The 26,499-nt window shown below is 37.3% G+C and overlaps 1 protein-coding gene across 11 annotated transcripts in view; it reads left to right on the top strand.

The window, feature by feature from the left end:
* Nucleotides 1-26,499, top strand: part of LOC126483787 (putative thiamine transporter SLC35F3) — a 647,658-nt gene that overhangs the window by 616,797 nt on the left and 4,362 nt on the right. For 4 of the 11 annotated variants that reach the window (XM_050106971.1, XM_050107022.1, XM_050106951.1 and 1 more), the window contains one exon: nt 2,943-3,026. The exons of the other annotated variants lie outside the window; for them this stretch is intronic. In XM_050106971.1, coding sequence (XP_049962928.1) covers nt 2,943-3,026 — 84 coding nt within the window. The remainder of the gene's footprint in view (nt 1-2,942; nt 3,027-26,499) is intronic. 11 annotated transcript variants of the gene reach the window in all.

The raw sequence follows: 26,499 nt of genomic DNA, 5'->3' as shown, positions 1-26,499 counted from the left end.
GAAGGGATTTCTGCAGAAATAAACAGCTTCTCGTGTCCAAAAATGTAAACGCTGAGACCAGAGAAAGATTAGTGAAAAGCTATGTTTGGAGCACAGCCCTGTTTAGGTACGAAATATGAACTACCGGGAAGACAGAAATGAACTGGTTAAAGCCCTGTGGTTTTATGGGAGACTGTTGGATTGATATTGAAAGACAATAATTACAATTCAGTTGTATAAAAAGGAAAAGTCACGTGAGAGAACAGTAAACTTAAAAGGAGACAAAATTGCTGGGTATTGTTTAATTTATGAAGGGGAAATTGTAAGTCCAGTAGACCCTCAACTATCCAGCCTGATGTGGCAGAAGGTCAAGCTTGACAGGCTGGAGTTCTATAAATTTTCTATGCCAACCACATCCATATCATACAAAACATCCTTTTTTTACACCAAAACCTATTTTATTAAAATATTCTGACTTCTTATATAATAAATTTTAGTTATAAGTGTTTGTTATGCACATACCATACCCTTCAAAATTATTATAGGAAACATAAAATAGTCTGCAGTGTAAAGTATGAATGTTTGATTACACACGTGATAAGCCAGGCCTAAAAAGAAGATGAAATTTACAAGTCTGAGGTTTTGAAAAATTCTGTAACAGATGACTGTTTCCCTCCTTTAGCCCTCTTCCATGCTGCAGTATCCCTCCACTTATGCAAATAGATGAATTCAGCTGGTGTTGCTTCCTCTCACTCATGAATGCCTCAGTCATCCCGAACCCTTCTGAATGTGGGATGAGATTTCTCATATCATCGAAGTTTGCCTATTCCTTTTGTTTTACTTCACCCAGTGTCATCAATTCCACAGCATTGTTGCCAGTGAGTCCATCAATTTCATCATTTGCCACCCATTCTGAGACGTCCTGTGCATCAACATACTCACAGCCCAGTGCATTTTTGATCAATGAAACGACATCATTTCCATCTTTGACTTCAGTTTCTCACATGGATTCAAGTTAAAATGCCTACTTTTGTGATTTAAAAGAATTTTGCAAGACCTTTCAAGTGTTATGTTTGGAATCTCTACCCACATTTTGGCCAACCACTTTATGGCATCTAGAAGTCAATTGTCTTCAAAATGGTTGCACAGTCCTCATTTTTATCAATCATAGGTATCAACAAACTGAGAAAACAGTTGTGATACTTCTTCTTATAGTGTTTTAAGGATGCTTGGGTCCATTGGCTGACAAAGAGTGGTCAGATTTGGTGATAAAAATCACGCTTAGGTATATCCATGTGTGAGTTCATCACTGGCAGGATGCAAAGGCACATCATCAAGGAACAGCAGAGTTTTCCTCAGTAAATTGGTGTCTTTCAAATCTTTCTCTGCAGCTGGTATGAATTCAGTCTGGAATCAGGTTTTAAATATTTCTGAATTCATCCATGTTTTCATTTGATGAGTGTAATGTAGGAACAGTGACTCCTGATTTTTTAGGTTTTTGAAAGCTCTACATTTCTATGATTTTCCTATTTATGTAAGCCTAAACTTATGGTAGCCAGTTGCGCTACTGCAAGCCAGCACAGTATGTTGTTTCTTATTCTTCTTATATAAGGGTGCAACAGCTTCTGTTTCTGAAGCAAGTGCTCTTAAAGGGAGCAATCTGTAATTTGAACCACTCTCATCACAACTGTACAACTGCTTGCTAGAAATTCGCTCCTAATGAATTAACTTCAAACAATTTTTCCACCAATCCAACCATCCATTACTGGCAATAAGTTCTGAAACTTCTCCTTCTATTTGCTACTGAAATAGCAATGCTTTTTCCTGAAAAATCAGCCCAATAATAGGCAAACTTTTTCCTCATAAATGTTCATGTCACAAGAATGAAGTTTCCTCAACTGTTTTATGCTCAGCTTTCAACATTGTCCTCCTTATTTTTGTTCCACTTCCTCTAGCTCGGGTGGCACACCACTTTTCAGTTTCCACTAAATTTTTCTTCCAATTTCCAACAACACATTTTCCTACCCCTAACTCCACAGCAATAGTTTTGACTGCTTCCCTAGAATCTAGTTGCATTACAGCATGTAGTTTCTGATCCATAGTCACTACAAGTTTTTCTCATTTATCATCCATTTTGGATTCCTTAATTAAAACACAAAGGACAGCTTAAAGCAACAATTTAGCAATGCACCCACTTTGGATGTCTGATATGCAAATGAAGAAACAAAGAACAACAGATTGCCAACAGAGCTGCTCTGCCCATGTGTTCATTGTCATTTGTGAGTGCTGGAAGAGGGCTCCCAAGTATCATTAGTTGAAAAGTGGTTCCAGTAATTTATTCAGTTTTAACAATAATACAGTATGTACCTTATAATTTTAACTCCAGAGGCACTAGATGCATAAAATATTTTGATAGACCACATGGAATTGCAGTCACTGCCCACTTGCAAAAGCTTTGGGAAAGTACAGTAAGTACAATAAATTAACCCTTATTTTATCATGGAGAAGTATTATTATGGCATTAATTAAGTAGACCAAATAGTCACAAACTGAATAGTCAAGAGTCTGCTGTACCACCAATAGATACATTTCAACACAGAAAATACTATGACCAAGATTTTGGGACAGATACTTCCTCATGGAGGAGACAAGGATGGTTATACAGCTCACTCAGACCACAGTTTGAGATGGACCCATTCGTTGCTTGAGGAGGAGACAAAGATTGCAGTTAAAACCAATTGTCAATCCTTTAATGCAACAAAATTAAATTCATCTTCTTACAATAGTGAAACATGAAACAGTTGCTTCAGACAATTTTTATTAACCTCATCTCTTTATTCATTTTGTTTCTTCCTTGAAGAAACAAAGCAACCATGTTTCACACCAAAATATTCATGTATCTCTACTTCTAACCTAGGGCAACCTGATCCAGCAAATTAAAACATTGCATCTTCATTCAACAGGTTGTACTATGTTCCTGAGTCCAACACAGTGTCAGGTGCTGTGGATCATCGAACTGAATGAAGTTAACAATTGGGACATCTACTGTACGTTCACATTAACATTTCTGTGTAATGTTTCAGGGCTGAATGTGCTCGTTTCCTGTTGTTAATGCACTGCCTTTACCTCTTGGACACTCACCACTTTACAGCATGGGGAATGCCTTGAAAATTTGTTAATGTTTTTATCTCATCTGCATACACTGCTCAAACTTCAAGATATTTATTTGTATGCATTCATGAACCTAATACGGATATCACTTTTTTCATGTCATAAGCCTTCATTTCATATGTTTTGTGCTATAAAAATCCTTAAAACTGAGCATGTGTTGCATACGACTTGACACATAGTAAAACTATGGTATTTTAAGTGAACTTTTCTAAAACAATAATAAGTAATTTCCTCTCTTTCTTGTATTGTCAGTCTCCCATTAAGAGAATCATACTATCATCAGTATGTATTGCTATGAATTTTTTCTCATTTGACTATACGGTGACTATCAAAATTGTAAGTTATTGACCTCCTTTAAAATAACTTTTTTTTCCCCACCAGTCTGAGGTATTTATACTTTTGTATCACTATGGGTCCTCTTGTAGACTGTTGACTCAGCTACTTCTGCCTGTAGGCCCTGTAAGCACCAATAGATAATTCTGGTGGAACAGTCTGATTCTTGTATCATCAGTCTCTCATTTCTGAACAATACTAAAACACAGTAGACATAATCACTTATGGTATAATGAAGCTGTCCACTGTAAATGACATTCAATTACAATATAACACGGTTGTGTCCCAGAACTTTTTCATGACAGCCTATTACCTTGATATTATCTTTAAAGAAATAACAAATGATTATGATACCTATTACAGACAACAAGAGAAATACTCTTGAGTCTAATCCATTAGTCATACTCCATCGTTTATCTCCTATAGACTCTTACTTCCCTATTACTCTTCAGTTAAATCATCATTGCCAAAACAGATAAGAAATTGAACAGGGTACACAGGGTGTCTAGCAGTAAAAGAGAAGGTGAAATATATGGCCCCTCCTGCCTTTTAACAATTTACTTTAGTGTGCCGAACTTGCCATAACTTCTCACAGAGATAGCTGCGTGAAGGACTTATTGAATGGTATTCATTCCTTTACTTATTCACTGTGTTCTGTAGAATCTGAAATGAAGGAAACTTTCAAGGATCTGGAATGGTCAAGCTCTAGAGTGTGGCAGCTGTTAGAAACCACACTGATAGCTAACTACTGTTAAACTGCTGGAAATTATTTGTGCTTACTCAGGCTAAATTTCACAGAGTTAATTAGCAGTAAAGCTTCTACTTAGAAAATTACTGCTGCTTCCTCAGTAAGCTTATCTCCTACTGCTAGCTAAACACGTATATGATGCCACTGATGTTTGTCAAAGAACAATAATAATAATAAGAAGAATAAAGTCCTGACTAAAATGATTGCTATTTGTCTTGCATGCAACAGGATTCTTAAATCCTTGAATTTAGATAATCAGGCTTGTAGAAGTGGCTATTAGTTTCTTTTTTCTTAAATTTTTTTGAAATTTATATAATTTCTCAGTTTCTTACTCTGTGTCAAAACAGGAACTTGTGAGAGACTTTTGGACCATGGTATAGAATTATACTTGGAATTTTGGACAAGAAATACTTTTGTGTCTTGTATTGTGATTGTGTATATCTCAGTTCAACTGAAAATGATTTTAACAGTTATCTGCAATTGTTATTAGAAGATTTAGTATTTCATTAAAAAAAAGAGGGGATCACAACAACTTCCTTCGCTTTAGGTTTCATGCCTCAGAAGATAATGCCATAAGGAAACAAGGTACAAAATATGAAAAGTAAGCTGGCATTTTTTTCTTCAATGGCAGATCCTTCTAACCGAAAAAAAAAGATGCTGACATTTGCTTCGTCATTAGTTAATCTAAAGGTTGCATCCCTTAAAAACTTGTTGCCCAAACAGATTCCAAAGAATTCTACATACAGAGAGTGTCATTTTGTGTATGATTGTTATTGTCTATTTGTTTTTAATTTTTAACATCAATTTTTGTATGTCTACAGAGAGGTATCCTATTCACTATCACAAAAGCAGGAGCTCCAACTTCTTGCTTTTGTCGATGTCAAGGTGCCCCTTACCAGTAATATGTTTATTGAAATGATGCAATAACTGAATGTGATGTTAATGTGGTGTTCCCACACTGCATTCATGTCAAGGTTCATATGCTGATATTTTTTAGCTACTTTCCTCTGTCCTTGCTTCTCAAAATAAAATTTTGCATGGTATAATTTTATTATTTATTTGTCTTTCTCACACTTGTAATAATGTAAAATCAATGACTGAGACACAGCAAAGAGAACACCCCTACAATTCCCTCATTATGGATTATGTGGTCAAGTCTTAGAACTATAAAGCTGGAGAGAGAAACAAGTCCTGGGAGGTGCTTGGCTGGAACCATGTCTCCAGTAGAAGAATTTTCAGGAGTACGTCTGGTAGAAGAGGTTGTAGACCTCATCAAAATGAGCTGTTAGTCACAACACATTGGCCTGAGAGACAAGGGGCTAAGAGGTATGTTCCGTAGTAGTCGCTGGTAGGAAGGTCTGTGCTCCCAGTAGTACCTGCCTCCCACAAATTGTACAATGACTAATGTTCATATACTATGTTTGGTTAAGGAGTGACCAAATTTACAGTCATGTAGGCTGTGTACTATGATTGTCTGCAGTCTTTTGTGAATGACAAACTAGCTAAAAGGAAGTATCCCAAATATCAGGCAGTTCAGTGACAAGGCGTCATTGTCAACATGGCATAAAAGATATGCTTTTCCGAATGCTTCTACCTGTCTTAAATTAACAATGGGCACAAAAAAAAAAAAAAAATAAAATAAAATAAAAAAATTTATCAGAATTGTAAATGCTTATTTATTCAAGGAGAATATACAGGATAGTAAAATGAGCATTAATTCACCAATGATACACAAAAATAACAAATTTATTTCTTTCCTGAAAATATTCTCACAATACTATAAATCTAATTTTCATAATGATGTGCTTCTGGGTGTTCAAATGACTTTTTGATTCAATTCTTGTGTCCAACATTTCAATAACTAACCCAGTCATCTCGCTGTGACCAACAATGTCATGCATTTAGTTGGAGTCCAGGTAGTGAGTACATAAAACAATACAGTTCACACCAACTGAAAAGAAGATGTCTGGGTTGGTCTTTGGAGTACTTTGAACAAAAATTGAATCAACAGCTTGATTGAATGCCTGAAAGCTCACCGTTATCCACATAAACCAATCTGAGAGAGATCTAGTTTTCCTTTACAACAGGTCAGAAACAATTATAGTGGAGTCTGAGAGAAAGTGTGGCAAATATCGTAGATCAAAGTATCTTGTACCAAGAAGAGAGAGCTCTATTTAGAGAGAGCTCTATTTAATGCAGAAATCCAGCTCAAATCAAGAACTACACGGCACTACAAGCACTATTGCAAAAATCTTGACCATGTCTTTAACAAGGCAAAAATATATACTATGTACAAAAATCTTGAAATATCAAGAACAAAGCAAAAGCAATTTAAAGCACTACTATGCATGAAACAAATAAACTCAGTAAGGTGAATAATATTCAACTCCCTGAAGATAGTAGGTGTGTGATAGATGATATTGAGTTCAAATCACTGTCTACTAAAGTCAATGAATTTTTCCCAACAGTAGCTGAATAGACAGGGGCAACAAACAGACCATTAACAGAATATCCTTTAGACTTGCTTAGACAGGCAGTGCATACGTCTCCACCAGACATCATTTTGCCAAATTATCTGTTGGAAAGACTACACAACTGATTAAGTCACTGAAGATCAGTAACTCTTCTCGCCACAATGGTATTTCAGCCAAAGTCCCAAACTCTTGTACTGACTTGGTACTGATGGCACACTTTTACTTGGTCCCTGAGTGGAGGATGATGGGAGCAGAAGCTCATGATTGGCTCATAGCACACTGGCTCCTTCTCCCAGAGCAGGCAACTTATAAGTTGTAAAAGACACAAACTTATAACAGGTTAATATGTCATAAAAGTGACATGAAAGTTGATGGTGAGAACCAGATACAGCTCCTTCACTGATTTTTATAAATGTTATTAATAATCACTATGGAAAACATGACATATGAATCAGCACTAGAATAACAATGGCTTTAGTGCATAATATTGTTACATCGCTAAGGTTGTCAAAAAAGGTAAACATTCCAGAGCAGCACAAAATCAGCTGACTTCCATCGAGCACAAACAGGTCAACATTAAGTGTGCAAACAGCAGTGACCTCTTTAGTTACCTTCAAAAACTGTTCCTGAAATACTGAAATAGCACTGTAGTAACTCCCATTTATATAGTGGAGATAAGCAAGTTTTGCTAGGTGTTGTTTGTTTTTTTTTTTCCTACCTAAGTCCTTCAGTTCTTCAGTTGTGTCAAGGTTGATGGAGTCATCTATACTACTTTATAGAGACAAATCATAGTGTAACATTGTTACCAAAATTTTGAAAAGCTACTGGTTAATTTACATCAGATTTTTACACATTACTCTAATAAAAATTTGGGTGGACAGAAATCTTTGAAAGTCCTTGACCAATTTACTTCAAAATTTTCACTTATTACTCTGATAAAGATTTGGATTGACATAGACTATATAAATATCTACAGAGGGATACAGAAAAATGTAGACACTCTTTAATAGTTAATATCTTTGGAAGAAGATGACATATCATTGCAATTTTGCATGGTAGCAAAGTCCATTGTTTTCTCAACAGATCTTGGTGCATTTTCCAGCAGATGACAGTGCAGCAATGAATGAAGTAAGACTGTCATTTGAGTAATGCAAGGTCATGCTGAAGTGGTACTGGAAGTACGAAACCATGGTGGAGATACAATGGCAATGGTGTAATGTTTATGGAACTCAGCCACCAACACGTACAGCAATATATTGTATTTGGGATAAATTTGAAGCTGTCAGTACTGACCAGGATGTGCATAAAGAAAGGTCTGGCTGACCAAAAATATCAACAAGTCCAGCTCCCAGTGCTGCTGTGTTTCAACATTTTATTAGGTCACCTCAAAAATCTGGGAAGCAACGTGCAGATGAAAGTGGGGTAAGCCAACCAAGTGTAGGATGAATTCTGAAGGCTGTAAAATGGAAAGCCTATATTCCAAGGTCACTGCATGCTATGAACAAAAGATGGAGTATTGCGAGGCATGCTTCACAAGGATGAATGGTTTGCAGGAATGGTTATCTAGTATGACGAGACGCAATTCAAACTGAACGACACTGTAAACTACCACAACTGCATGTACCGGGCTCCTGAAAATCCTCACATTCATGTGGAAAAACATGTTAATCTACTGGGTGTTAATGTGTCAGGTGGTCTGTCATTGAGCAATTTGATTGGCCCATTCTTCTTTGAAAGTGCTGTATCTTCATATGCTGCAAACATCAATTTTGCCTGCCATCCAAGAGGTATTGGAAAATGGAAGATTTTACCTACAACAAGATGGCGTTCTACCTCACTACCACAGAGATGTTAGAGCCTACTTGGATGAAACTCTACCTGGACAATGGATAGGTCGAAAAGGAGCTGTTGAATACCCACCACAGTCTCCAGACCTTACATCTCTTGACTTCTACCTATAGGAGACCTTGAAAAATAAAGTTTGTTGACAGATGGCAGCTACACTTAATAATGAGAAACCATCATGGCATCCAGTAATGGTATGTCATTTTGTTCCATTAATATTGACTATCAAAAAGTGTCTACATTTTTCTGGACCCCTCTGTATACCTATACTACTACATAAAGACAAGCCATTGCTTAATGTTATTAGCAAATATCTCCAAAGGTTGTTGACCAATTTACTTAATGTTTTTAAAGAATACTCAAATAAACATTTTGACAGACATAGGCTACACATTTTTAATGTGTATGGTATGCAAGTATATGTATGCTATGTATACTATATAAAGAGGAAATGTTACAAACATACACACAAAATTCAAGCTTTCACAACAAACAGTTGCTTCATCAGGAAAGAGGGAAGGAGAGGGAAAGACGAAAGGATGTATGTTTTAAGGGAGAGGGTAAGGAGTCATTCCAATCCCGGGAGCGGAAAGACTTACCTTAGGGTGAAAAAGGGACAGGTATACACTCGCACACACACACATATCCATCTTCACATACATAGACACAAGCAGACATTTGTAAAGGCAAAGAGTTTCAGCAGAGATGTCAGTTGAGGCGGAGGTACAGAGGCAAAGATGTTGTTGAAAGACAGTTGAGGTATGAGCGGCGGCAAATTGAAATTAGCTGAGATTGAGGCCTGGCGGATAACGAGAAGAGAGGATATACTGAAGGGCAAGTTCCCATCTCCGGAGTTTTGACAGGTTGGTGTTAGTGGGAAGTATCCAGATAACCCGGACGGTGTAACACTGTGCCAAGATGTGCTGGCCGTGCACCAAGGCATGTTTAGCTACAGAGTGATCCCCATTACCAACAAACACTGTCTGCCTGTGTCCATTCATGCGAATGGACAGTTTGTTGCTGGTCATTCCCACATAGAAAGCTTCACAGTGTAGACAGGTCAGTTGGTAAATCACGTGGGTGCTCTCACACGTGGCTCTGCCTTTGATCGTGTACACCTTCCGGGTTACAGGACTGGAGTAGGTGGTGGAGGGAGGGTGCATGGGACAGGTTTTACACCGGGGGCGGTTACAAGGGTAGGAGCCAGAGGGTAGGGAAGGTGGTTTGGGGATTTCATAGGGATGAACTAAGAGGTTATGATGGTTAGGTGGATGGCGGAAAGACACTCTTGGTGGACTGGAGTGGGGAGGATTTCATGAAGGATGGATCTCATTTCAGGGCAGGATTTGAGGAAGTCGTATCCCTGCTGGAGAGCCACATTCTTTCCGGGACTGGATCAGACTCTGAATTCTGAATGTGGCTCTCCAGCAGGGATACGACTTCCTCAAATCCTGCCCTGAAATGAGATCCATCCTTCATGAAATCCTCCCCACTCCATTCCACCAAGAGTGTCTTCCCGCCGTCCACCTAACCTTCGTAACCTCTTAGTTCATCCCTATGAAATCCCTAAGCCAACTTCCCTCTCCTCTGGCTCCTACCCTTGTAACCGCCCCCGGGATAAAACCCGTCCCATGCACCCTCCCACCACCACCTACTCCAGTCCTGTAACCCGGAAGGTGTACACGATCAAAGGCAGAGCCACGTGTGAAAGCACCCACGTGATTTACCAACTGAGCTGCCTACACTGTGAAGCTTTCTATGTGGGAATGACCAGCAACAAACTGTCCATTCACATGAATGGACACAGGCAGACAGTGTTTGTTGGTAATGAGGATCACCCTGTGGCTAAACATGCCTTGGTGCACGGCCAGCACACCTTGGCACAGTGTTACACCGTCCGGGTTATCTGGATACTTCCCACTAACACCAACCTGTCAAAACTCCGGAGATGGGAACTTGCCCTTCAGTATATCCTCTCTTCTCGTTATCCGCCAGGCCTCAATCTCCGCTAATTTCAATTTGCCGCCGCTCATACTTGAACTGTCTTTCAACAACATCTTTGCCGCTGTACCTCCGCCTCGACCGACATCTCTGGCCAAACTCTTTGCCTTTACAAATGCCTGAGATATATATATACACATGCTAATAGAAATTTGGACAGACATAGGCTACATATATTTAATATATTTAATATATGTAATATATTAATATACACATACATAAAGAATAAAAGTTGTTAGCAAAGATACTGAAACATTCCCGAATGATGATTTCAAATATTTCTTGATACTCTAATAAAAGTTTGGACAGATATAAGCTAAACACTTTTAAACATATATGTAATATATGAAGGGAGACAATGAGAGCAAATATGTCAAAAAGTTGTAATCTTTCCCTCCCACACATTACTATTAAATTAATTGTCTTAGTCTCTTCAGTATTTTCAAAAGTACAAGATGTACAAAATAATAACTTTTTACTTGTCTTCATTATCTCATTGTTGTTGTTGATGGCTCAAAGTCTTGTTGTGTCTTGGAGTACATTCTTGCTGCTGAAAATTTTGACTTAATGTTGCAGGTTCTTGTTGCACGAAACAACTGATGAAGATTTGTCTGTTGCTATAAATATTTTTTACTTTATCCCATTCTTCTATATCACACTGACTTCACAATCTCCATTTTTGTCACATCATGTTGTTGTTGTTGTGGTCTTCATCTCTTGGTCTCCCTCTATGATTTTTACCCTCCACGCTGCCCTCCAATGCTAAATTTGTGATCCCTTGATGCCTCAGAACATGTACTACCAACTGGTCCCTTCTTCTTGTCAAGTTGTGCCACAAACTCCTCTTCTCCCCAATTCTTTTCAATACTTCATCATTAGTTATGTGATCTACCCATCTAATCTTCAGCATTCTTCTGTAGCACCACATTTCGAAAGCTTCTATTCTCTTCTTGTCCAAACTATTTATCGTCCATGTTTCACTTCCAAACGAATACTTTCAGAAATGACTTCCTGACACTTAAATCAATACTCGATGTTAACAAGTTTCTCTTCTTCAGAAACACTTTCCTTGCCATTGCCAGTCTACATTTTATATCCTCTCTACTTCAGCCATCATCAGTTATTTTGCTCCCCAAACAGCAAAACTTCTTTACTACTTTAAGTGTCTCATTTCCTAATCTAATTCCCTCAGCATCACCTGACTTAATTCAACTACATTCCATCATTCTCGTTTTGCATTTGTTGATGCTCATCTTACACCCTCCTTTCAAGACACTATCCATTCCATACAACTGCTCTTCCAAGTCCTTTGCTGTCTCTGACAAAATTACAATGTCATCAGCGAACCTCAAAGTTTTTACTTCTTCTCCATGGATTTTAATACCTACTCTGAACTTTTCTTTTGTTTCATTTACTGCTTGCACAATATACAGATTGAATAGCATTGGGGAGAGGCTACAACCCTGTCTCACTCCCTTCCCAACCACTGCTTCCCTTTCATGTCCCTCGACTCTTATAACTGCCATCTGGTTTCTGTACAAATTGTAAATAGCCTTTCTCTCCCTGTATTTTACCCCTACCACCTTCAGAATTTGAAAGAGAGTATTCCAGTCAACAATGTCAAAAGCTTTCTCTAAGTCTACAAATGCTAGAAACATAAGTTTGAATTTCCTTAATCTTTCTTCTAAGATAAGTTTTAGGGTCAGTATTGCCTCACGTGTTCCAACATTTCTACAGAATCCAAACTGATCTTCCCTGAGGTTGGCTTCTACCAGTTTTTCCATTCGTCTGTAAAGAATTTGCGTTGGTATTTTGCAGCTGTGACTTATTAAACTGATAGTTTGGTAATTTTCACATCTGTCAACACCTGCTTTCTTTGGGATTGGAATTATTATATTCTTCTGGAAGTCTAACGGAATTTTGCCTGTTTCATACATCTTGCTCACCAGACGGTAGAGTTTTGTCAGGACTGGCTGTCCCAAGGCTGTCAGTAGCTCTAATGGAATGTTGTCTACTCCCAGGGCCTTGTTTCGACTTAGGTCTTCCAGTGTTCTGTCAAACTCTTCACGCAGTATCATATCTCCCATTTCATCTTCATGTACATCCTCTTCCATTTCCATAATATTGTCCTCAAGAACATCGCCCCTGTATAGACCCTCTATATACTCCTTCCACCTTTCTGCTTTCCCTTCTTTGCTTAGAACTGGGTTTCCATCTGAGCTCTTGATATTCATGCAAGTGGTTCTCTTTTCTCCAAAGGTCTCTTTAATTTTCCTGTAGGCAGTATCTATCTCACTCCTAGTGATGTATGTATCTACATCCTTACATTTGTCTTCTAGCCATCCCTGCTTAGCCATTTTGCACTTCCTGTCAATCTCATTTTTGAGACGTTTGTATTCCTTTTTTCCTGCTTCATTTACTGCATTTTTGTATTTTCTCCTTTCATCAATTAAATTCCGTATCTATTCCGTTACCCATGGATTTCTACTAGCCCCCGTCTTTTTACCTACTTGATCGTCTGCTGCCTTCAATATTTCATCCCTCAAAGCTACCCATTCTTCTTCTACTGTATTTCTTTCCTCCATTCCTGTCAATTGTTCCCTCATACTCTCGCTGAAACTCTGTACAACCTCTGGTTCTTTTAGTTTATCCAGTTTCCATCTCCTTAAACTCCCACCTATTTGCAGTTTCTTCAGTTTTAATCGACAGTGCTCAGAGTCCACATCTGCCCCTGGAAATGTCTTACAATTTAAAACCTAGTTCCTAAATCTCTGTCTTACCATTATATAATCTATCGGAAACCTTCTAGTATCTCCAGGGTTCTTCCATGTATACAACCTTCTTTCATGATTCTTGAACCAGGTGTTAGCTATGATTAGCAAAACTCTACCAGGCGGCTTCCTCTTTCTTTTCTTTCCCCAATCCATATTCACCTACTATGTTTCCTTCTCTTCCTTTTCCTACTACTGAATTCCAGTCACCCATGACTATTAAATTTTCGTCTCCCTTCACTACCTGAATCATTTCTTTTATCTCATCATACATTTCATCAATTTCTTCATCATCTGCAAAGTTAGTTGGCATATAAACTTGTACTACTGTAGTAGGCATGGGCTTCGTGTCTTTGTTGGCCACAATAATGCGTTCACTATGCTATTTGTGGTAGCTTACCCGCACTCCTATTTATTTATTTATTTATTTATTTATTTATTTATTTACTTATTATTAAAGCTACTCCTGCTTTACCCCTATTTGATTTTGTTTTTATAACCCTGTATTCACCTGACTAGAAGTCTTGTTCCTCCTGCCACCAAACTTCACTAATTCCCACTATATCTAACTTTAATCTATCCATTTCTCTTTTTAAATTTTCTAACCTACCTGCCCGATTAAGGGATCTGACATTCCATGCTTTGATCCGTAGAATGTCACAGCACAAATTACATTATTAGATACAACACTAGCAAAATATGTATATTTCCGTCTGAGACATGCCTTCCACTACTTACATTCTGCAGTACTAACTATTCCAAACAGTTTACGTATTTTCTTGACAACAGAAGAATCAACACCAAAATATACCAATATTTTATAACTGAGTATGGAAATATATTTAATAATTAGTGTTAGATTCTACAATTAATAATATGAATCTTAAATGAGCCAGCAATTTCATAATTTCAAATATTTTTAAAAGGAGAGTTATTTTAACTGTTAGTACATATCGATTGTAACACATCAATTTGTTTTTATACATTTTAGCCTGAAATATAATCACCATATACAAATACATATGAATTCTTTTAGTGAAACATCTGAGATAATTTTAACCTATGCAAGAATCAATACTATACATGGGATCAGTTATTTCTATACAAAAAAAAAAAGGTAATGTTAGAGGAGGGTGGCACGTTACAGTATTCCCCTCACAAAATTTAGAAACAGAATGTTTACAATGTTTTGTGACAGACTATAAGTTTTACCGAACGGTCTACAAAATGATGCCCAGACTAGCAGATAGATGTATAGAAGTATCTGATACGTAGCATATCTATTACAGAGAACATAAGAAAATATCTACTACAAAAATCATAATCTATACATATATCAGGATATGGCATTCAGATTTTCAGATCTGTGGAACATACTGTCACAAGACAAATAATACAAGGACAAAACTACAACTTTACACCACTAAACTATAAAAATAATTACAGAGACAATGTAAATTACTAGAATTTATAAATTTTTAGTTAAGATCTATTCAATCAAACCATCCAAATCTTGAAAAGAGAAGAGAAAAAAAATTTCAGAGCCTACATGTACCACGAGTGAAGTGACTCAAAAAACTCACAATGATGGGTACAGACCAGAAGAATATACACTCCTGGAAATTGAAATAAGAACACCGTGAATTCATTGTCCCAGGAAGGGGAAACTTTATTGACACATTCCTGGGGTCAGATACATCACATGATCACACTGGCAGAACCACAGGCACATAGACACAGGCAACAGAGCATGCACAATGTCGGCACTAGTACAGTGTATATCCACCTTTCGCAGCAATGCAGGCTGCTATTCTCCCATGGAGACGATCGTAGAGATGCTGGATGTAGTCCTGTGGAACGGCTTGCCATGCCATTTCCACCTGGCGCCTCAGTTGGACCAGCGTTCGTGCTGGACGTGCAGACCGCGTGAGACGACGCTTCATCCAGTCCCAAACATGCTCAATGGGGGACAGATCCGGAGATCTTGCTGGCCAGGGTAGTTGACTTACACCTTGTACAGCACGTTGGGTGGCACGGGATACATGCGGACGTGCATTGTCCTGTTGGAACAGCAAGTTCCCTTGCCGGTCTAGGAATGGTAGAACGATGGGTTCGATGACGGTTTGGATGTACCGTGCACTATTCAGTGTCCCCTCGACGATCACCAGTGGTGTACGGCCAGTGTAGGAGATCGCTCCCCACACCATGATGCCGGGTGTTGGCCCTGTGTGCCTCGGTCGTATGCAGTCCTGATTGTGGCGCTCACCTGCACGGCGCCAAACACGCATACGACCATCATTGGCACCAAGGCAGAAGCGACTCTCATCGCTGAAGACGACACGTCTCCATTCGTCACTCCATTCACGCCTGTCGCGACACCACTGGAGGCGGGCTGCACGATGTTGGGGCGTGAGCGGAAGACGGCCTAACGGTGTGCGGGACCGTAGCCCAGCTTCATGGAGACGGTTGCAAATGGTCCTCGCCGATACCCCAGGAGCAACAGTGTCCCTAATTTGCTGGGAAGTGGCAGTGCGGTCCCCTACGGCACTGCGTAGGATCCTACGGTCTTGGCGTGCATCCGTGCGTCGCTGCGGTCCGGTCCCAGGTCGACGGGCACGTGCACCTTCCGCCGACCACTGGCGACAACATCGATGTACTGTGGAGACCTCACGCCCCACGTGTTGAGCAATTCGGTGGTACGTCCACCCGGCCTCCCGCATGCCCACTATACGCCCTCGCTCAAAGTCCGTCAACTGCACATACGGTTCACGTCCACACTGTCGCGGCATGCTACCAGTGTTAAAGACTGCGATGGAGCTCCGTATGCCACGGCAAACTGTCTGACACTGACGGCGGCGGTGCACAAATGCTGCGCAGCTAGCGCCATTCGACGGCCAACACCGCGGTTCCTGGTGTGTCCGCTGTGCCATGCGTGTGATCATTGCTTGTACAGCCCTCTCGCAGTGTCCGGAGCAAGTATGGTGGGTCTGACACACCGGTGTCAATGTGTTCTTTTTTCCATTTCCAGGAGTGTATTTGATCATGAGAAGGAATCAATCAGCCATATAAACCATAGTGTTTACGGATATGTTGACTCATGAAAGAACAAAAACATGGAAAAATATTAGGGCCTACGATTACAATGTGGGGGTCGACTCAGGAATCCAAACCACACCAGGTACAAACAAGCAAAAAAATTTCCACACAACAAAATGAATAAAGTTCATAATCATATCAATGACTTCAATTATATGCCATGAGTAATTGTGAGAAGCATCTAGCTTCAATCAGTTCAATCAGTGGTTGCACAAGAGAGAGAGAGAGAGAGAGAGAGAGAGAGAGAGAGAGAGAGAGAGAGAGAGAGAGAGAGAGAGAGAGAGTCACAATGACCAGGGGTAACCAAAACACAGTTAAGCATGAATCTGTCCACAATTCAAGATCCAATGAGATACAATATTGCAATACTCAGGATAAATTCAGGTAAACATAGTCATAAATTATCTTTGAATGGTGACACAATCCAGTAGCTTCACAACCAAAATCGAAGTATGAAAGCAGACATGTATGCATCTTATTATATTGTCCATACTAGTAAATGTCTTCCACACTAACCTACATACACAAAGACCTAGAAAAATCATTTACAATTGATACAGCATTGTGGGGAGTGGATCCACCTACATCTTTCAGCTTCCTCCTTACAGTTCTCATCACACAGATAGGTAACTTCCTGTCTAGCATTCACACCAAATCCTAAAACATTGTTTTGTGTACTAAATATGCTGTTCAGTACCTCCTTCACATCACATGAGACATGCTCTCCATCTTCATTTTACACAGTCAATTATATGGGATATATGTCAGTGCAATTAAAAAGTGCTCATATATGAAACATTAATTAACAGAGTTAAATACAATAAAGAAGAAATGAATCATCAAGGTATTACACACAGATATGCTCAAATACTATTCCTAATTTTTGAAGTACAAATTATGTATATTTCCCATTTCAAAACTGTAAAAAGCTCCACTCATTTAGACTCATGGCATATATATATTAAATTCTAAAGCACAAATCTATTACAGAACACAATTATGTAGTGTATCATAGATTTTACCCCAGTCAGTAGATAGACAAAACTTTAAAAATTACAACATCTTACATAATAAATTCCAGACAAACAAAATACAGTTATATAGTCTCACTAATCTACAGATTGAGTTTAACTCAGTCACTGGATAAGATAAAACACTAGAAACTACATGATCTTACATACTAAATTCATGACAATGGGAAAAGAACAACCAAATGAAAATTAGATACTTATGGATCATTTCTATCAACACTTTAGATTTCCCTTTGGCTTTCTCCAACATTGGATCTCCTACTTCAAACTTAGAAAATCTACCTTTACCACCATGTCTCTGCTTTCTCCTGTCCCCCTGATTTTACATCATCTCCCTCAGTCAATAGATAAGACAGAACTTTAAAACTCACATGATCTTACATACTACATTCTTGGCAAACAAAACACAATTATATATTATTAAAAACCTACTGACATAGTGAATATTCTCTTCTAGACTAGGTGTGATTATGCAGCCATGTTTGTATATCTTGTCCTCTGTATTTAATGTTAACAGTGCTTGACATTTTACCTGCTTGCTTTGCTTACCATCAGCTCCTCTTATTTTCACACGTGCAATGGGCATTTTCACAAAATTCTTACTATACTTGATTTTGTCTCTAAATTGTTCAGATATACAACAAATCAGGCTACCTGTATCAATCAAACAGTTCCCTTCCCATTGATCAATCTTAATATAAGAACATCCAAAACCTGAATTATCATCTCTGTTATTAGATAATTCATGTAAAAGATCACTTTCAATTTCATCAAATGCTACATCTATACTGTTTTTGCAGGGTTTTATCAACTTCATTGGTATCATAGCATTACTTTGGTTTCACATGTTGTCAGGTAAAGATTGAATACACTCAAGGGGTTCCATAGCACAATTAATATCACTTAGATCTTCTTTCACTTCATTCCACCAATTTGGATACAGATTTTGAGTAACCACAGCTAACTTATTCCAGAATGCAAATTTATCTATGTGATCATCAATATGGTCCCAAACAAATTTCAAAAAATTTCACTTTTATTCTCTAAGCTTACAGATAACCCAACTTTACTGTTTCAATCATTACTCTGCATGACATTAATGAAAAACTGCTTTGACTTGATTGGTATTCCATGACTCTCACTTACATCTTCACATACATCACTTACATTACATGTATTCACAAATAACTCTGAAACTTTGTTATGCTTAAACTCCACAAAAACCTGATACTCATCATCATCATCATCATCTTCATCATCTTCATCATCATCATATTCTTGCAAATTACTTCATCAATAACATCATTAAAAACACAAGTCTCATCACTATCAAAGTTACACACATCACCTACATTCATTTGCAATAAGCTATCAGTCTCAGACTTACCAACCTCAGTCATTTCACAGTTCATTCACATCTACATCAAAAATACCACCTAATTCAGATCCAATACCTGTTTCGCATACATCAATAACACTGTTTTCTGACCAAGAGAAGAAATAATTAGCACATACCACACCAAAATTCTCATTACTCTTACATTCTGGTTCGTGATTAGTATCTACACCATTTTTACTAAACATAGTATTCCAAAACTTTTCGTCAAAACATAAATGAGAAATCTGATGTTCCTTTTGTTCAACTTCAGATACCTGTGCTAAATTATTAATACTATTATTATTTTCTAAACGTACATGTAAATTTGGTGTCCTGTTCTTGATGCATCTCCTCGCCCCAAAACTGTGGACACTCACTGAGGCAGACCACCATTTCCTGAATAGTTGCCTCTATAATTGCTTCTCCTATTATATTATCTATAGTTATATCCATTGTTCCTATTCTGCTGATGTTCAAAGTTTCTGTCTCTATTAGCATGTTGTCCGTGATTAAAGTTAGCACCATCTCTGTTTCTGTAGTTGTTACCATTTTGGTCCTTATCATTTCAATTATTATGATACATGTTTCATTCTATTGCCCTTTGCAGCCTGTCTACATATAATAAAAATTGTTCTAGACAATCGTCAGGTCCATGTACTAAATCCCACTGCAACCTACCTGGTAATCTCCTTTTTAGTGCATCAATTAATCCAATTTCACCAAATGGCCTGTCAGGGTGTGCTTATTATTTGATAATTACAAAATTCTTTCAGTCTACCAACCCTATTCCTATAGTTTGGGCCATTCAGAAATTCACTTTTTATTCTCCCTTGTTCAGCTTCTGACCAAAACTTATTCAAAAAACTTTTACCAAAACTTTGGTATGTCTCCCACTGACTTAAATTTAGATTTACCCATTATGGAGCTTCATCTTCAAAACATCTTTTAACAAATTTAATCTTTTGGTCATCACTCATGCCAGACACCAAACTATCTCTACAATGGTGTAGAAAATCCACTGGATGAAAATTGTCTGATGGAAAACTTTTGATTGGAATGTTGGACCACGCAATACCATTGTTTGAATACAGATTATTGTGAATGAAATTTTCCTGAAGTACTGAAATTTTTTGATCTAGAACATTTAGATTATTTATCTTACTGTTGCCAACATTTAAAATTTTTAATCTAAACTACCAAAGTTCAGTTCCATTTTTCCTTTACAGCCATCTGTTGAACTCGGACATCATTAACATTCTTCTACTGTTGTGAAGATTGTGCAATTAACTCATTTTCCAAAACAATAAATTTATTTTCTAATACATCGACTTTTTCATTCAGACTTTTTAATCCATCTGACAACCCACTTTTTAGCTCCAAAACCTGATTGCTAAGTTGGTCTATTTGGTAATGTAACCTGTCCACTTTGTCATTGTTTTCAGTTTTCAGTTCATTTAACTGTCCTTGTAGTGAAATAAATTTTTTGGTTAACTCATCAGTAACTGCACTAAATTTGCTATTGTTGTCAGTTTTAACTGATCATTAACTGCACTCAATTTTGCCAAAATCAACTGCATAATATCGGTTTTCACTGTTTCTTTGCTAACTACACTTTCACTTGGTTCAAACATGTCTAGGCTGGGTCCTACAGCTTTCATTCCACCACCACTACCCTCATCTCTATTCATTTTGCTACCAATCACCCAAGTCCACCAAGAAAAATTAATTTCACAAATGATTTGCACTTATCTTTTCTGATGTCTTTCATCGTGGTTGTAAAGTCTTCTTTCAGTTCATCTGATCCACCATTGTTGGTATCACATATAAAATTCTTGTCACTGTTGATAAGACTTTGTTGGGCAGTTCTCTGGTCTTCTTACTTAAGGTTATTGGAGTTTCTGTGTGTATATAAAAACTGTAAATGACATATAATTGTCCTTTCTTTTTCTGCAACAGACAAAACTTTGTTATCAGTCAACAAATCACGGCTGATGCCACCATTTGTAATCTTACCCTCCCACACATCACTATTAAATTCATAGTCTTAATATCTTCACTATTTTCCAAAGTTTCAAGAGATGCAAGATATACAAAATAATACATTTTTACTGGTCTTCATTATCTTATTGTTGTTATCGATGGCTCAAAATCTTGTTGCGTCTAGGAGTACATTCTTGCTGCTGAAAATTTTGATTTAACATTGTGGGTTCTTGTTGCACTAAATAAGTGATGAAGATTTGCCTGTTGCTATAAATATATTTTTATTTATCCCATTCTCCTATACCACACTGACTTCACAATCTCCATTTTTGTCACACTATAAATTACCTTATTAGAAACAAGATTAGCAAAATATTTGCGTTTCCATCTGAGGCATACCCACCACTACTTACATATAGGATGACTCATTATAAAGTTCTCAGCTGATTTATTTCAAATTTTTACATGATAGGCTAATAACATTTGGACAGATACAAGCTATATACTTTTAATATATATATTTTATAAAATAGAGGGAAGCATTCCACGTGGGAAAAATATATCTAAAAACACAGATGATGTGACTTACCAAACGAAAGTGCTGGCAGGTCGATAGACACACAAACAAACACAAACATACACACGAAATTCAAGCTTTCGCAACAAACTGTTGCCTCATCAGGAAAGAGGGAAGGAGAGGGAAAGACGAAAGGATGTGGGTTTTAAGGAAGAGGGTAAGGAGTCATTCCAATCCCAGGAGCGGAAAGACTTACCTTAGGGGGAAAAAAGGACAGGTATACACTCGCACACACACACATATCTATCCGCACATACACAGACACAAGCAGACATTTGTAAAGGCAAAGATAGATAAATACAATATAGTCATCAAACTTACAGCAAAATTTTTGAAAAATGGTTGACTAGTTTACTTTGAATTACACAGTGCTCCAACAAAGGCTTTTTTTTTTATTTTTTTAAAAAAAACAGCAGTTTGCAAGTTGTCTGTTAAAGCTAACTGTGAAAACCAAAATGCTATCTGTGATAATATGTACTTTCATTAAAATTTTTGCAGTCAGTTTTAATTACAATAGCAAATAATTCTCCCAAATATATTCTTTCTCCTTATATATAATTTCAGACAAAAAAATTGTACACAACAATGTGAAGTTTTGTTTTCTTGCTTGTAGACAGTTTTGACAGAAAATAGAGGAGTAGTTTCTATGGCTTATTGGCTTATAATTATAACTTATTGGCTTATGATTATAATACTACTATGGAGTCTGAATCATCTGAAATGTTTGTAATCCTACCTATTTGCAGATTAAAATATGTTAAGGACTCTCATTTAAGCTACTATTCTCACAGTTCCAGCAGCTGGAGAGGTCTTTCTCATATCCTGCATACCAGTTTTGATACCAACTGGTTTCCAGTTTATTTTAAGTGAATTCCCAGTCAAGTTGTTGTTTGCAATAACAATAAACAAGGCTCAAAGTCAGGGGGAGTGTGGAAAAGGAGATAAGGGGATGGACAGAGGGGCAAGGGTGGAAACTGTCATAGAGAGGGGAAAGAGGAGATGGACAGAGAGAAAGAGAGGAGAAAATGCAAAGAGATAGGAGGGAGGAGCTTATGGACAGAGAGAGGGGGAGGATGGGGTGAGAGACAAAGCGAGAGGTGAGGAGGGGTTGGAGAGAGAGAGAGAGAGAAGGGGTAGAAGGTGATAAGGACTATATCTAATTTCCATACACATATAGCACCTTTAAAGCACTGCTGGGTTCACTGGTATCTTAATGATAGAAAACAGAGGGTCGCATTAATGAATTATACAACAGAAAAAAGACTAAATTCAGAATGAGGAAACATGAACTCTGGTGTACCACAAAATATGGTGCTTGGCCTACTTCTGTTCTTGGCCTACGTAAATGATTTACCTAAGACTCTGGAGGACTCTTCAAGAACTATGATGTTTACTAATGATACTAGTTTACTTATCAAGCACTCAAACAAATTCATAGTGGATATAGCAAACAGTAAACAATTTCATATTTATAAAGACTTATTCCTGTTCCAGATGAAGTAAAATGAGTTTTTACAAGCCTAAGAAACAGATATAAACAGACATACACTGTATGAGGTTGCATGTGCAAAGCTCCTTTGCATGCAGATGGATTGTAAACTGAGATGCTAAGATTGCATGGATAAGTTAACCAAAAAGCTCATTCCTTGTGCTTTACGCTTAGGTATCTTTCTTATTATGTTGACCTGTGGACATTAGTGCAGGCACACTTTGTGTACTTCCACTCACAATCTTCTGGGACAATGTAGTTAAGGGCAAAGAAGTTAGTTAATTAGTTTCATGATCCCTAGATCATTTGTACGATTAATCATAATGTAAATATGGCTACATTCTGACCATTTAATGGTTTTTTTTCTGAACATTGAGTTAGTAAAATATACCCACCACCACCTTTTTACATATTACCTAAATAAAAATTCTTCTATGAAACAGAAGTACTTACCAAGGAGAAACTTATCAGTTCATTTTCAAATTTATCTTTGCTGTCTGTCAGACATTTTATATCACTGGGTAGGTGATCAAAAATTTTGGCGACAGCATTGTGCACCCCCTTTTTGTGTCAGATGTGGAGTAATTAATATCATTTTTTCTTCTAGTATTTTAATTATGTACCACATTGTTCCTTTTGAACTGAAATGGATTATTTACTACAAACTATTTGAGGGAATAAATATATCATGAAACAGTATCAAAATCCCTAACAAATGTCTAAAAGATTATTGGGTTGAGCACTACAAGTATCTTAAAGATGAAATACCCCAGTCATTATTCCATATGACATTATTGAATAAAATATCCTAAATGTGCCAAATTATTGTCTTGGTTCTCCCCAAGATTTTCAATGATTTGAAGTGCAAATGGGCAACAAATTTTGAAATTTCCACTCTAGTATTTACTTCCTCGCCACGTGTTACACTTACCATTGGTGTAGTATCTCTACATTTGCAGATATTAACATGTTACATCTTTTTGAAACTGACAGTGAGACCGTTTACAGAAAACCATTCAACAATCCCTTTAAGAACAGTATTTGCCCTTTATTCTGTTGCTGTTTGTGCATATGTATTGTTACAATGGTAGTGACATGTGCAAAAATAACGACTTCTGCAGTTTTGCATTAGACAGGAAGTCATTTACATATACTAGAAACATTAGTCAACCTAAGATTCAGCCCTGTGGACTCCAAAAGCAATTTCTCCCCAGTCTGAAGAATCTTACATGCTTACGTTGGTTCTGTTATTAAGTACCATTTCCTGTGTTATTTTGGTCAGATATGACTGTATCCAGTGGCTGGCTATATCATGAATTCCATAAAACCTCAGTTTATCTATGATAATATTATTATACTGAAGCCTGCAGTAATAATATTGTATAAAGTTGAGAACCGAAAATCTTGTATTTCTTGTAGATGCTTTGCATTGATTAATCTATGCAAATTCATCAAGGACTAAGTAATATGTCAATGGTGCCTCTAGTGCAGAAGTTAAAAGGAAAAAGAAGAAGAAGAAGAAGAAGGAGGAGGAGGAGGAGGAGGAGGAGGAGAAACCTAGACATATAGATGTTGACAGTTATTGACTCGGATAAGTTTAGGATGGCTGAAATGTTCTGTAGTGCCTTATCATGCCTTCCTAAAGTTTGTTGTTAAGCACGTCATGTGTAATTAAGTTTGTTGGAACTTAGTAAGCTACAATCAGTCCGCTCACCTGTTTTTCCAATTTGTGAGCTTAAGCATTTCTTGTAAGTACTGCATCTGCAGATACAGTGATATTTGAAAGTATATCTCCTGCAAAACATAATACAGTTTCCTTGGTTTTGTAGCCATAGTTTAGCACTAATGTGCAATAAGCAAACTGCTTAAAAAAGCTACATCAAACAAGTAAGTAGCTACCCAGAAAAGATGATACATAGATGTCACAAATAAACGCAATGAAAAGAAGGTTTGTGTAAAAATTCATTAAATATTGAAGCTACTAAAGTACTATAAAGGCAATAAAGTTCATAGAATTCCAATGAGCAAAAAACATTTGTTCCAGCTTTCATGAGCTCATGTTGATGCTGCATGATACACTGTGACAGCAATGTCGATCCAGATGCAGCATTTTTGTCTTAAATGTATAAACATTAAATAACTACAGACTACTAGCAGGTTTCTAAATTTGATGTACAAGTAAATTGGTAACTCTTTCCAGAATAATAAATAATCTTTCAGCAAAGCTGTTTGTGGCCTTTATTGGCAAACTGGTGTTAACAATTTGTGTGAATATCCAAAAGATTTTTGTTTCTCATTATTTTGTTTGCATGGAGAGCTGCATCAAACCAGTCTCAGGACTGAAGACCACAACAACAACAACACATTATTTTGTTTAGCTGTGCAAAAGAAGTGAGGCATACATGAGGAAAAGAATTTTGCATATTGTTGCAGGAAACTGCTTTGTATCCAGTAAGAAATGTTTCTGTGTACTTTTTTCCCTTAAAAAAAAGAGAGGGGACAGTGGGGGAAAGGGGGGGGGGAGAAAGATGTCATTAAGATCATCATGAAGGTGAGAAATTATGATAAACTACAATACTGTAAATTCATGGAAGAAAGCAATAAACAAAGTTGAGCCTGAGTATGAGCAGCCTGCAGCTGATGAATGGGTGGTGTGTAGCATAATATATTTCACTGGAGAACTGAAAAAATGTGTAAATAATTTAACTCACACAAATTTGATCATTGTGAATGTTCCACAACATCATGATTTTCTGAACTGTTCATGTGTGAACCTTGAAATCAGTCTCACAAGCAAGAGTTCCACAGAAATATGTATTCATTTCCAGAAAGTTGATGTTATAAACAAACATTTTGAAATGAAGGCTCTAGACAGCTCACTGCCTTAATTTAAATGCATCAGGAAAGGAGGTACTTGTAGATAAAATGTTTACTTGTATTTCACAGGACAATGAAATTATGAAGTGGTTTAAACACAGTAGGCCAGAAAATAACAATCAATTAGTAAAACAGACACAAATTACAAAATGGTTCAAACCAATAAGAATGGAGTAGAAATTTTACAAGCCTCCAAAAACAACTTCACTACTTGACCATCACCAGGAAGCAAAAACGACACTCAACAAATACACCAAGAATTTTTTAGGCATGACATCAGCTGCAGAAGAAGAAAACGAAGTACCAGCTGCAACAAAAAAAAAAAAACACAACAGCCAAGCAGACTGCACAAGGAACAGCAAGCAGATGAAAAGTAGTGCATCCATCTCCTCTGAAAGAATTTTTAACTACAGATACAAAGAACAAGAACTACCCAAGATAAGTGACACCGCTACAAACAAGTCTAATCTGTCCATCTTCCATCAAAACATTAGGGGACTTAGCAGCAAAGTAGATCAGCTATCAGTTAATATAAATGACAGAAATTGTACGAACAATGGTAAAATATTATGTTTTACAGAATATCATATCACAAATGTCAATAACTTGTTACTTTTAAATTCTAACTACAACATTGCAAGCTACTACTCTAGCGACAACAAGGAAAGAGGTGGTGTAGCTACTTTTGTTGAAAAAAATATGTCATATATAGAGCAATAGATGTAAGGAAATACTGTTTAGAACAACTG

The sequence above is a fragment of the Schistocerca serialis genome, chromosome 1 (assembly GCF_023864345.2).
Source record: "Schistocerca serialis cubense isolate TAMUIC-IGC-003099 chromosome 1, iqSchSeri2.2, whole genome shotgun sequence".
NCBI classification, from domain to species: domain Eukaryota; kingdom Metazoa; phylum Arthropoda; class Insecta; order Orthoptera; family Acrididae; genus Schistocerca; species Schistocerca serialis.
The sequence above is the reverse complement of the archived record's forward strand: the minus strand, read 5'-3'. Positions and strand labels throughout refer to the sequence as shown.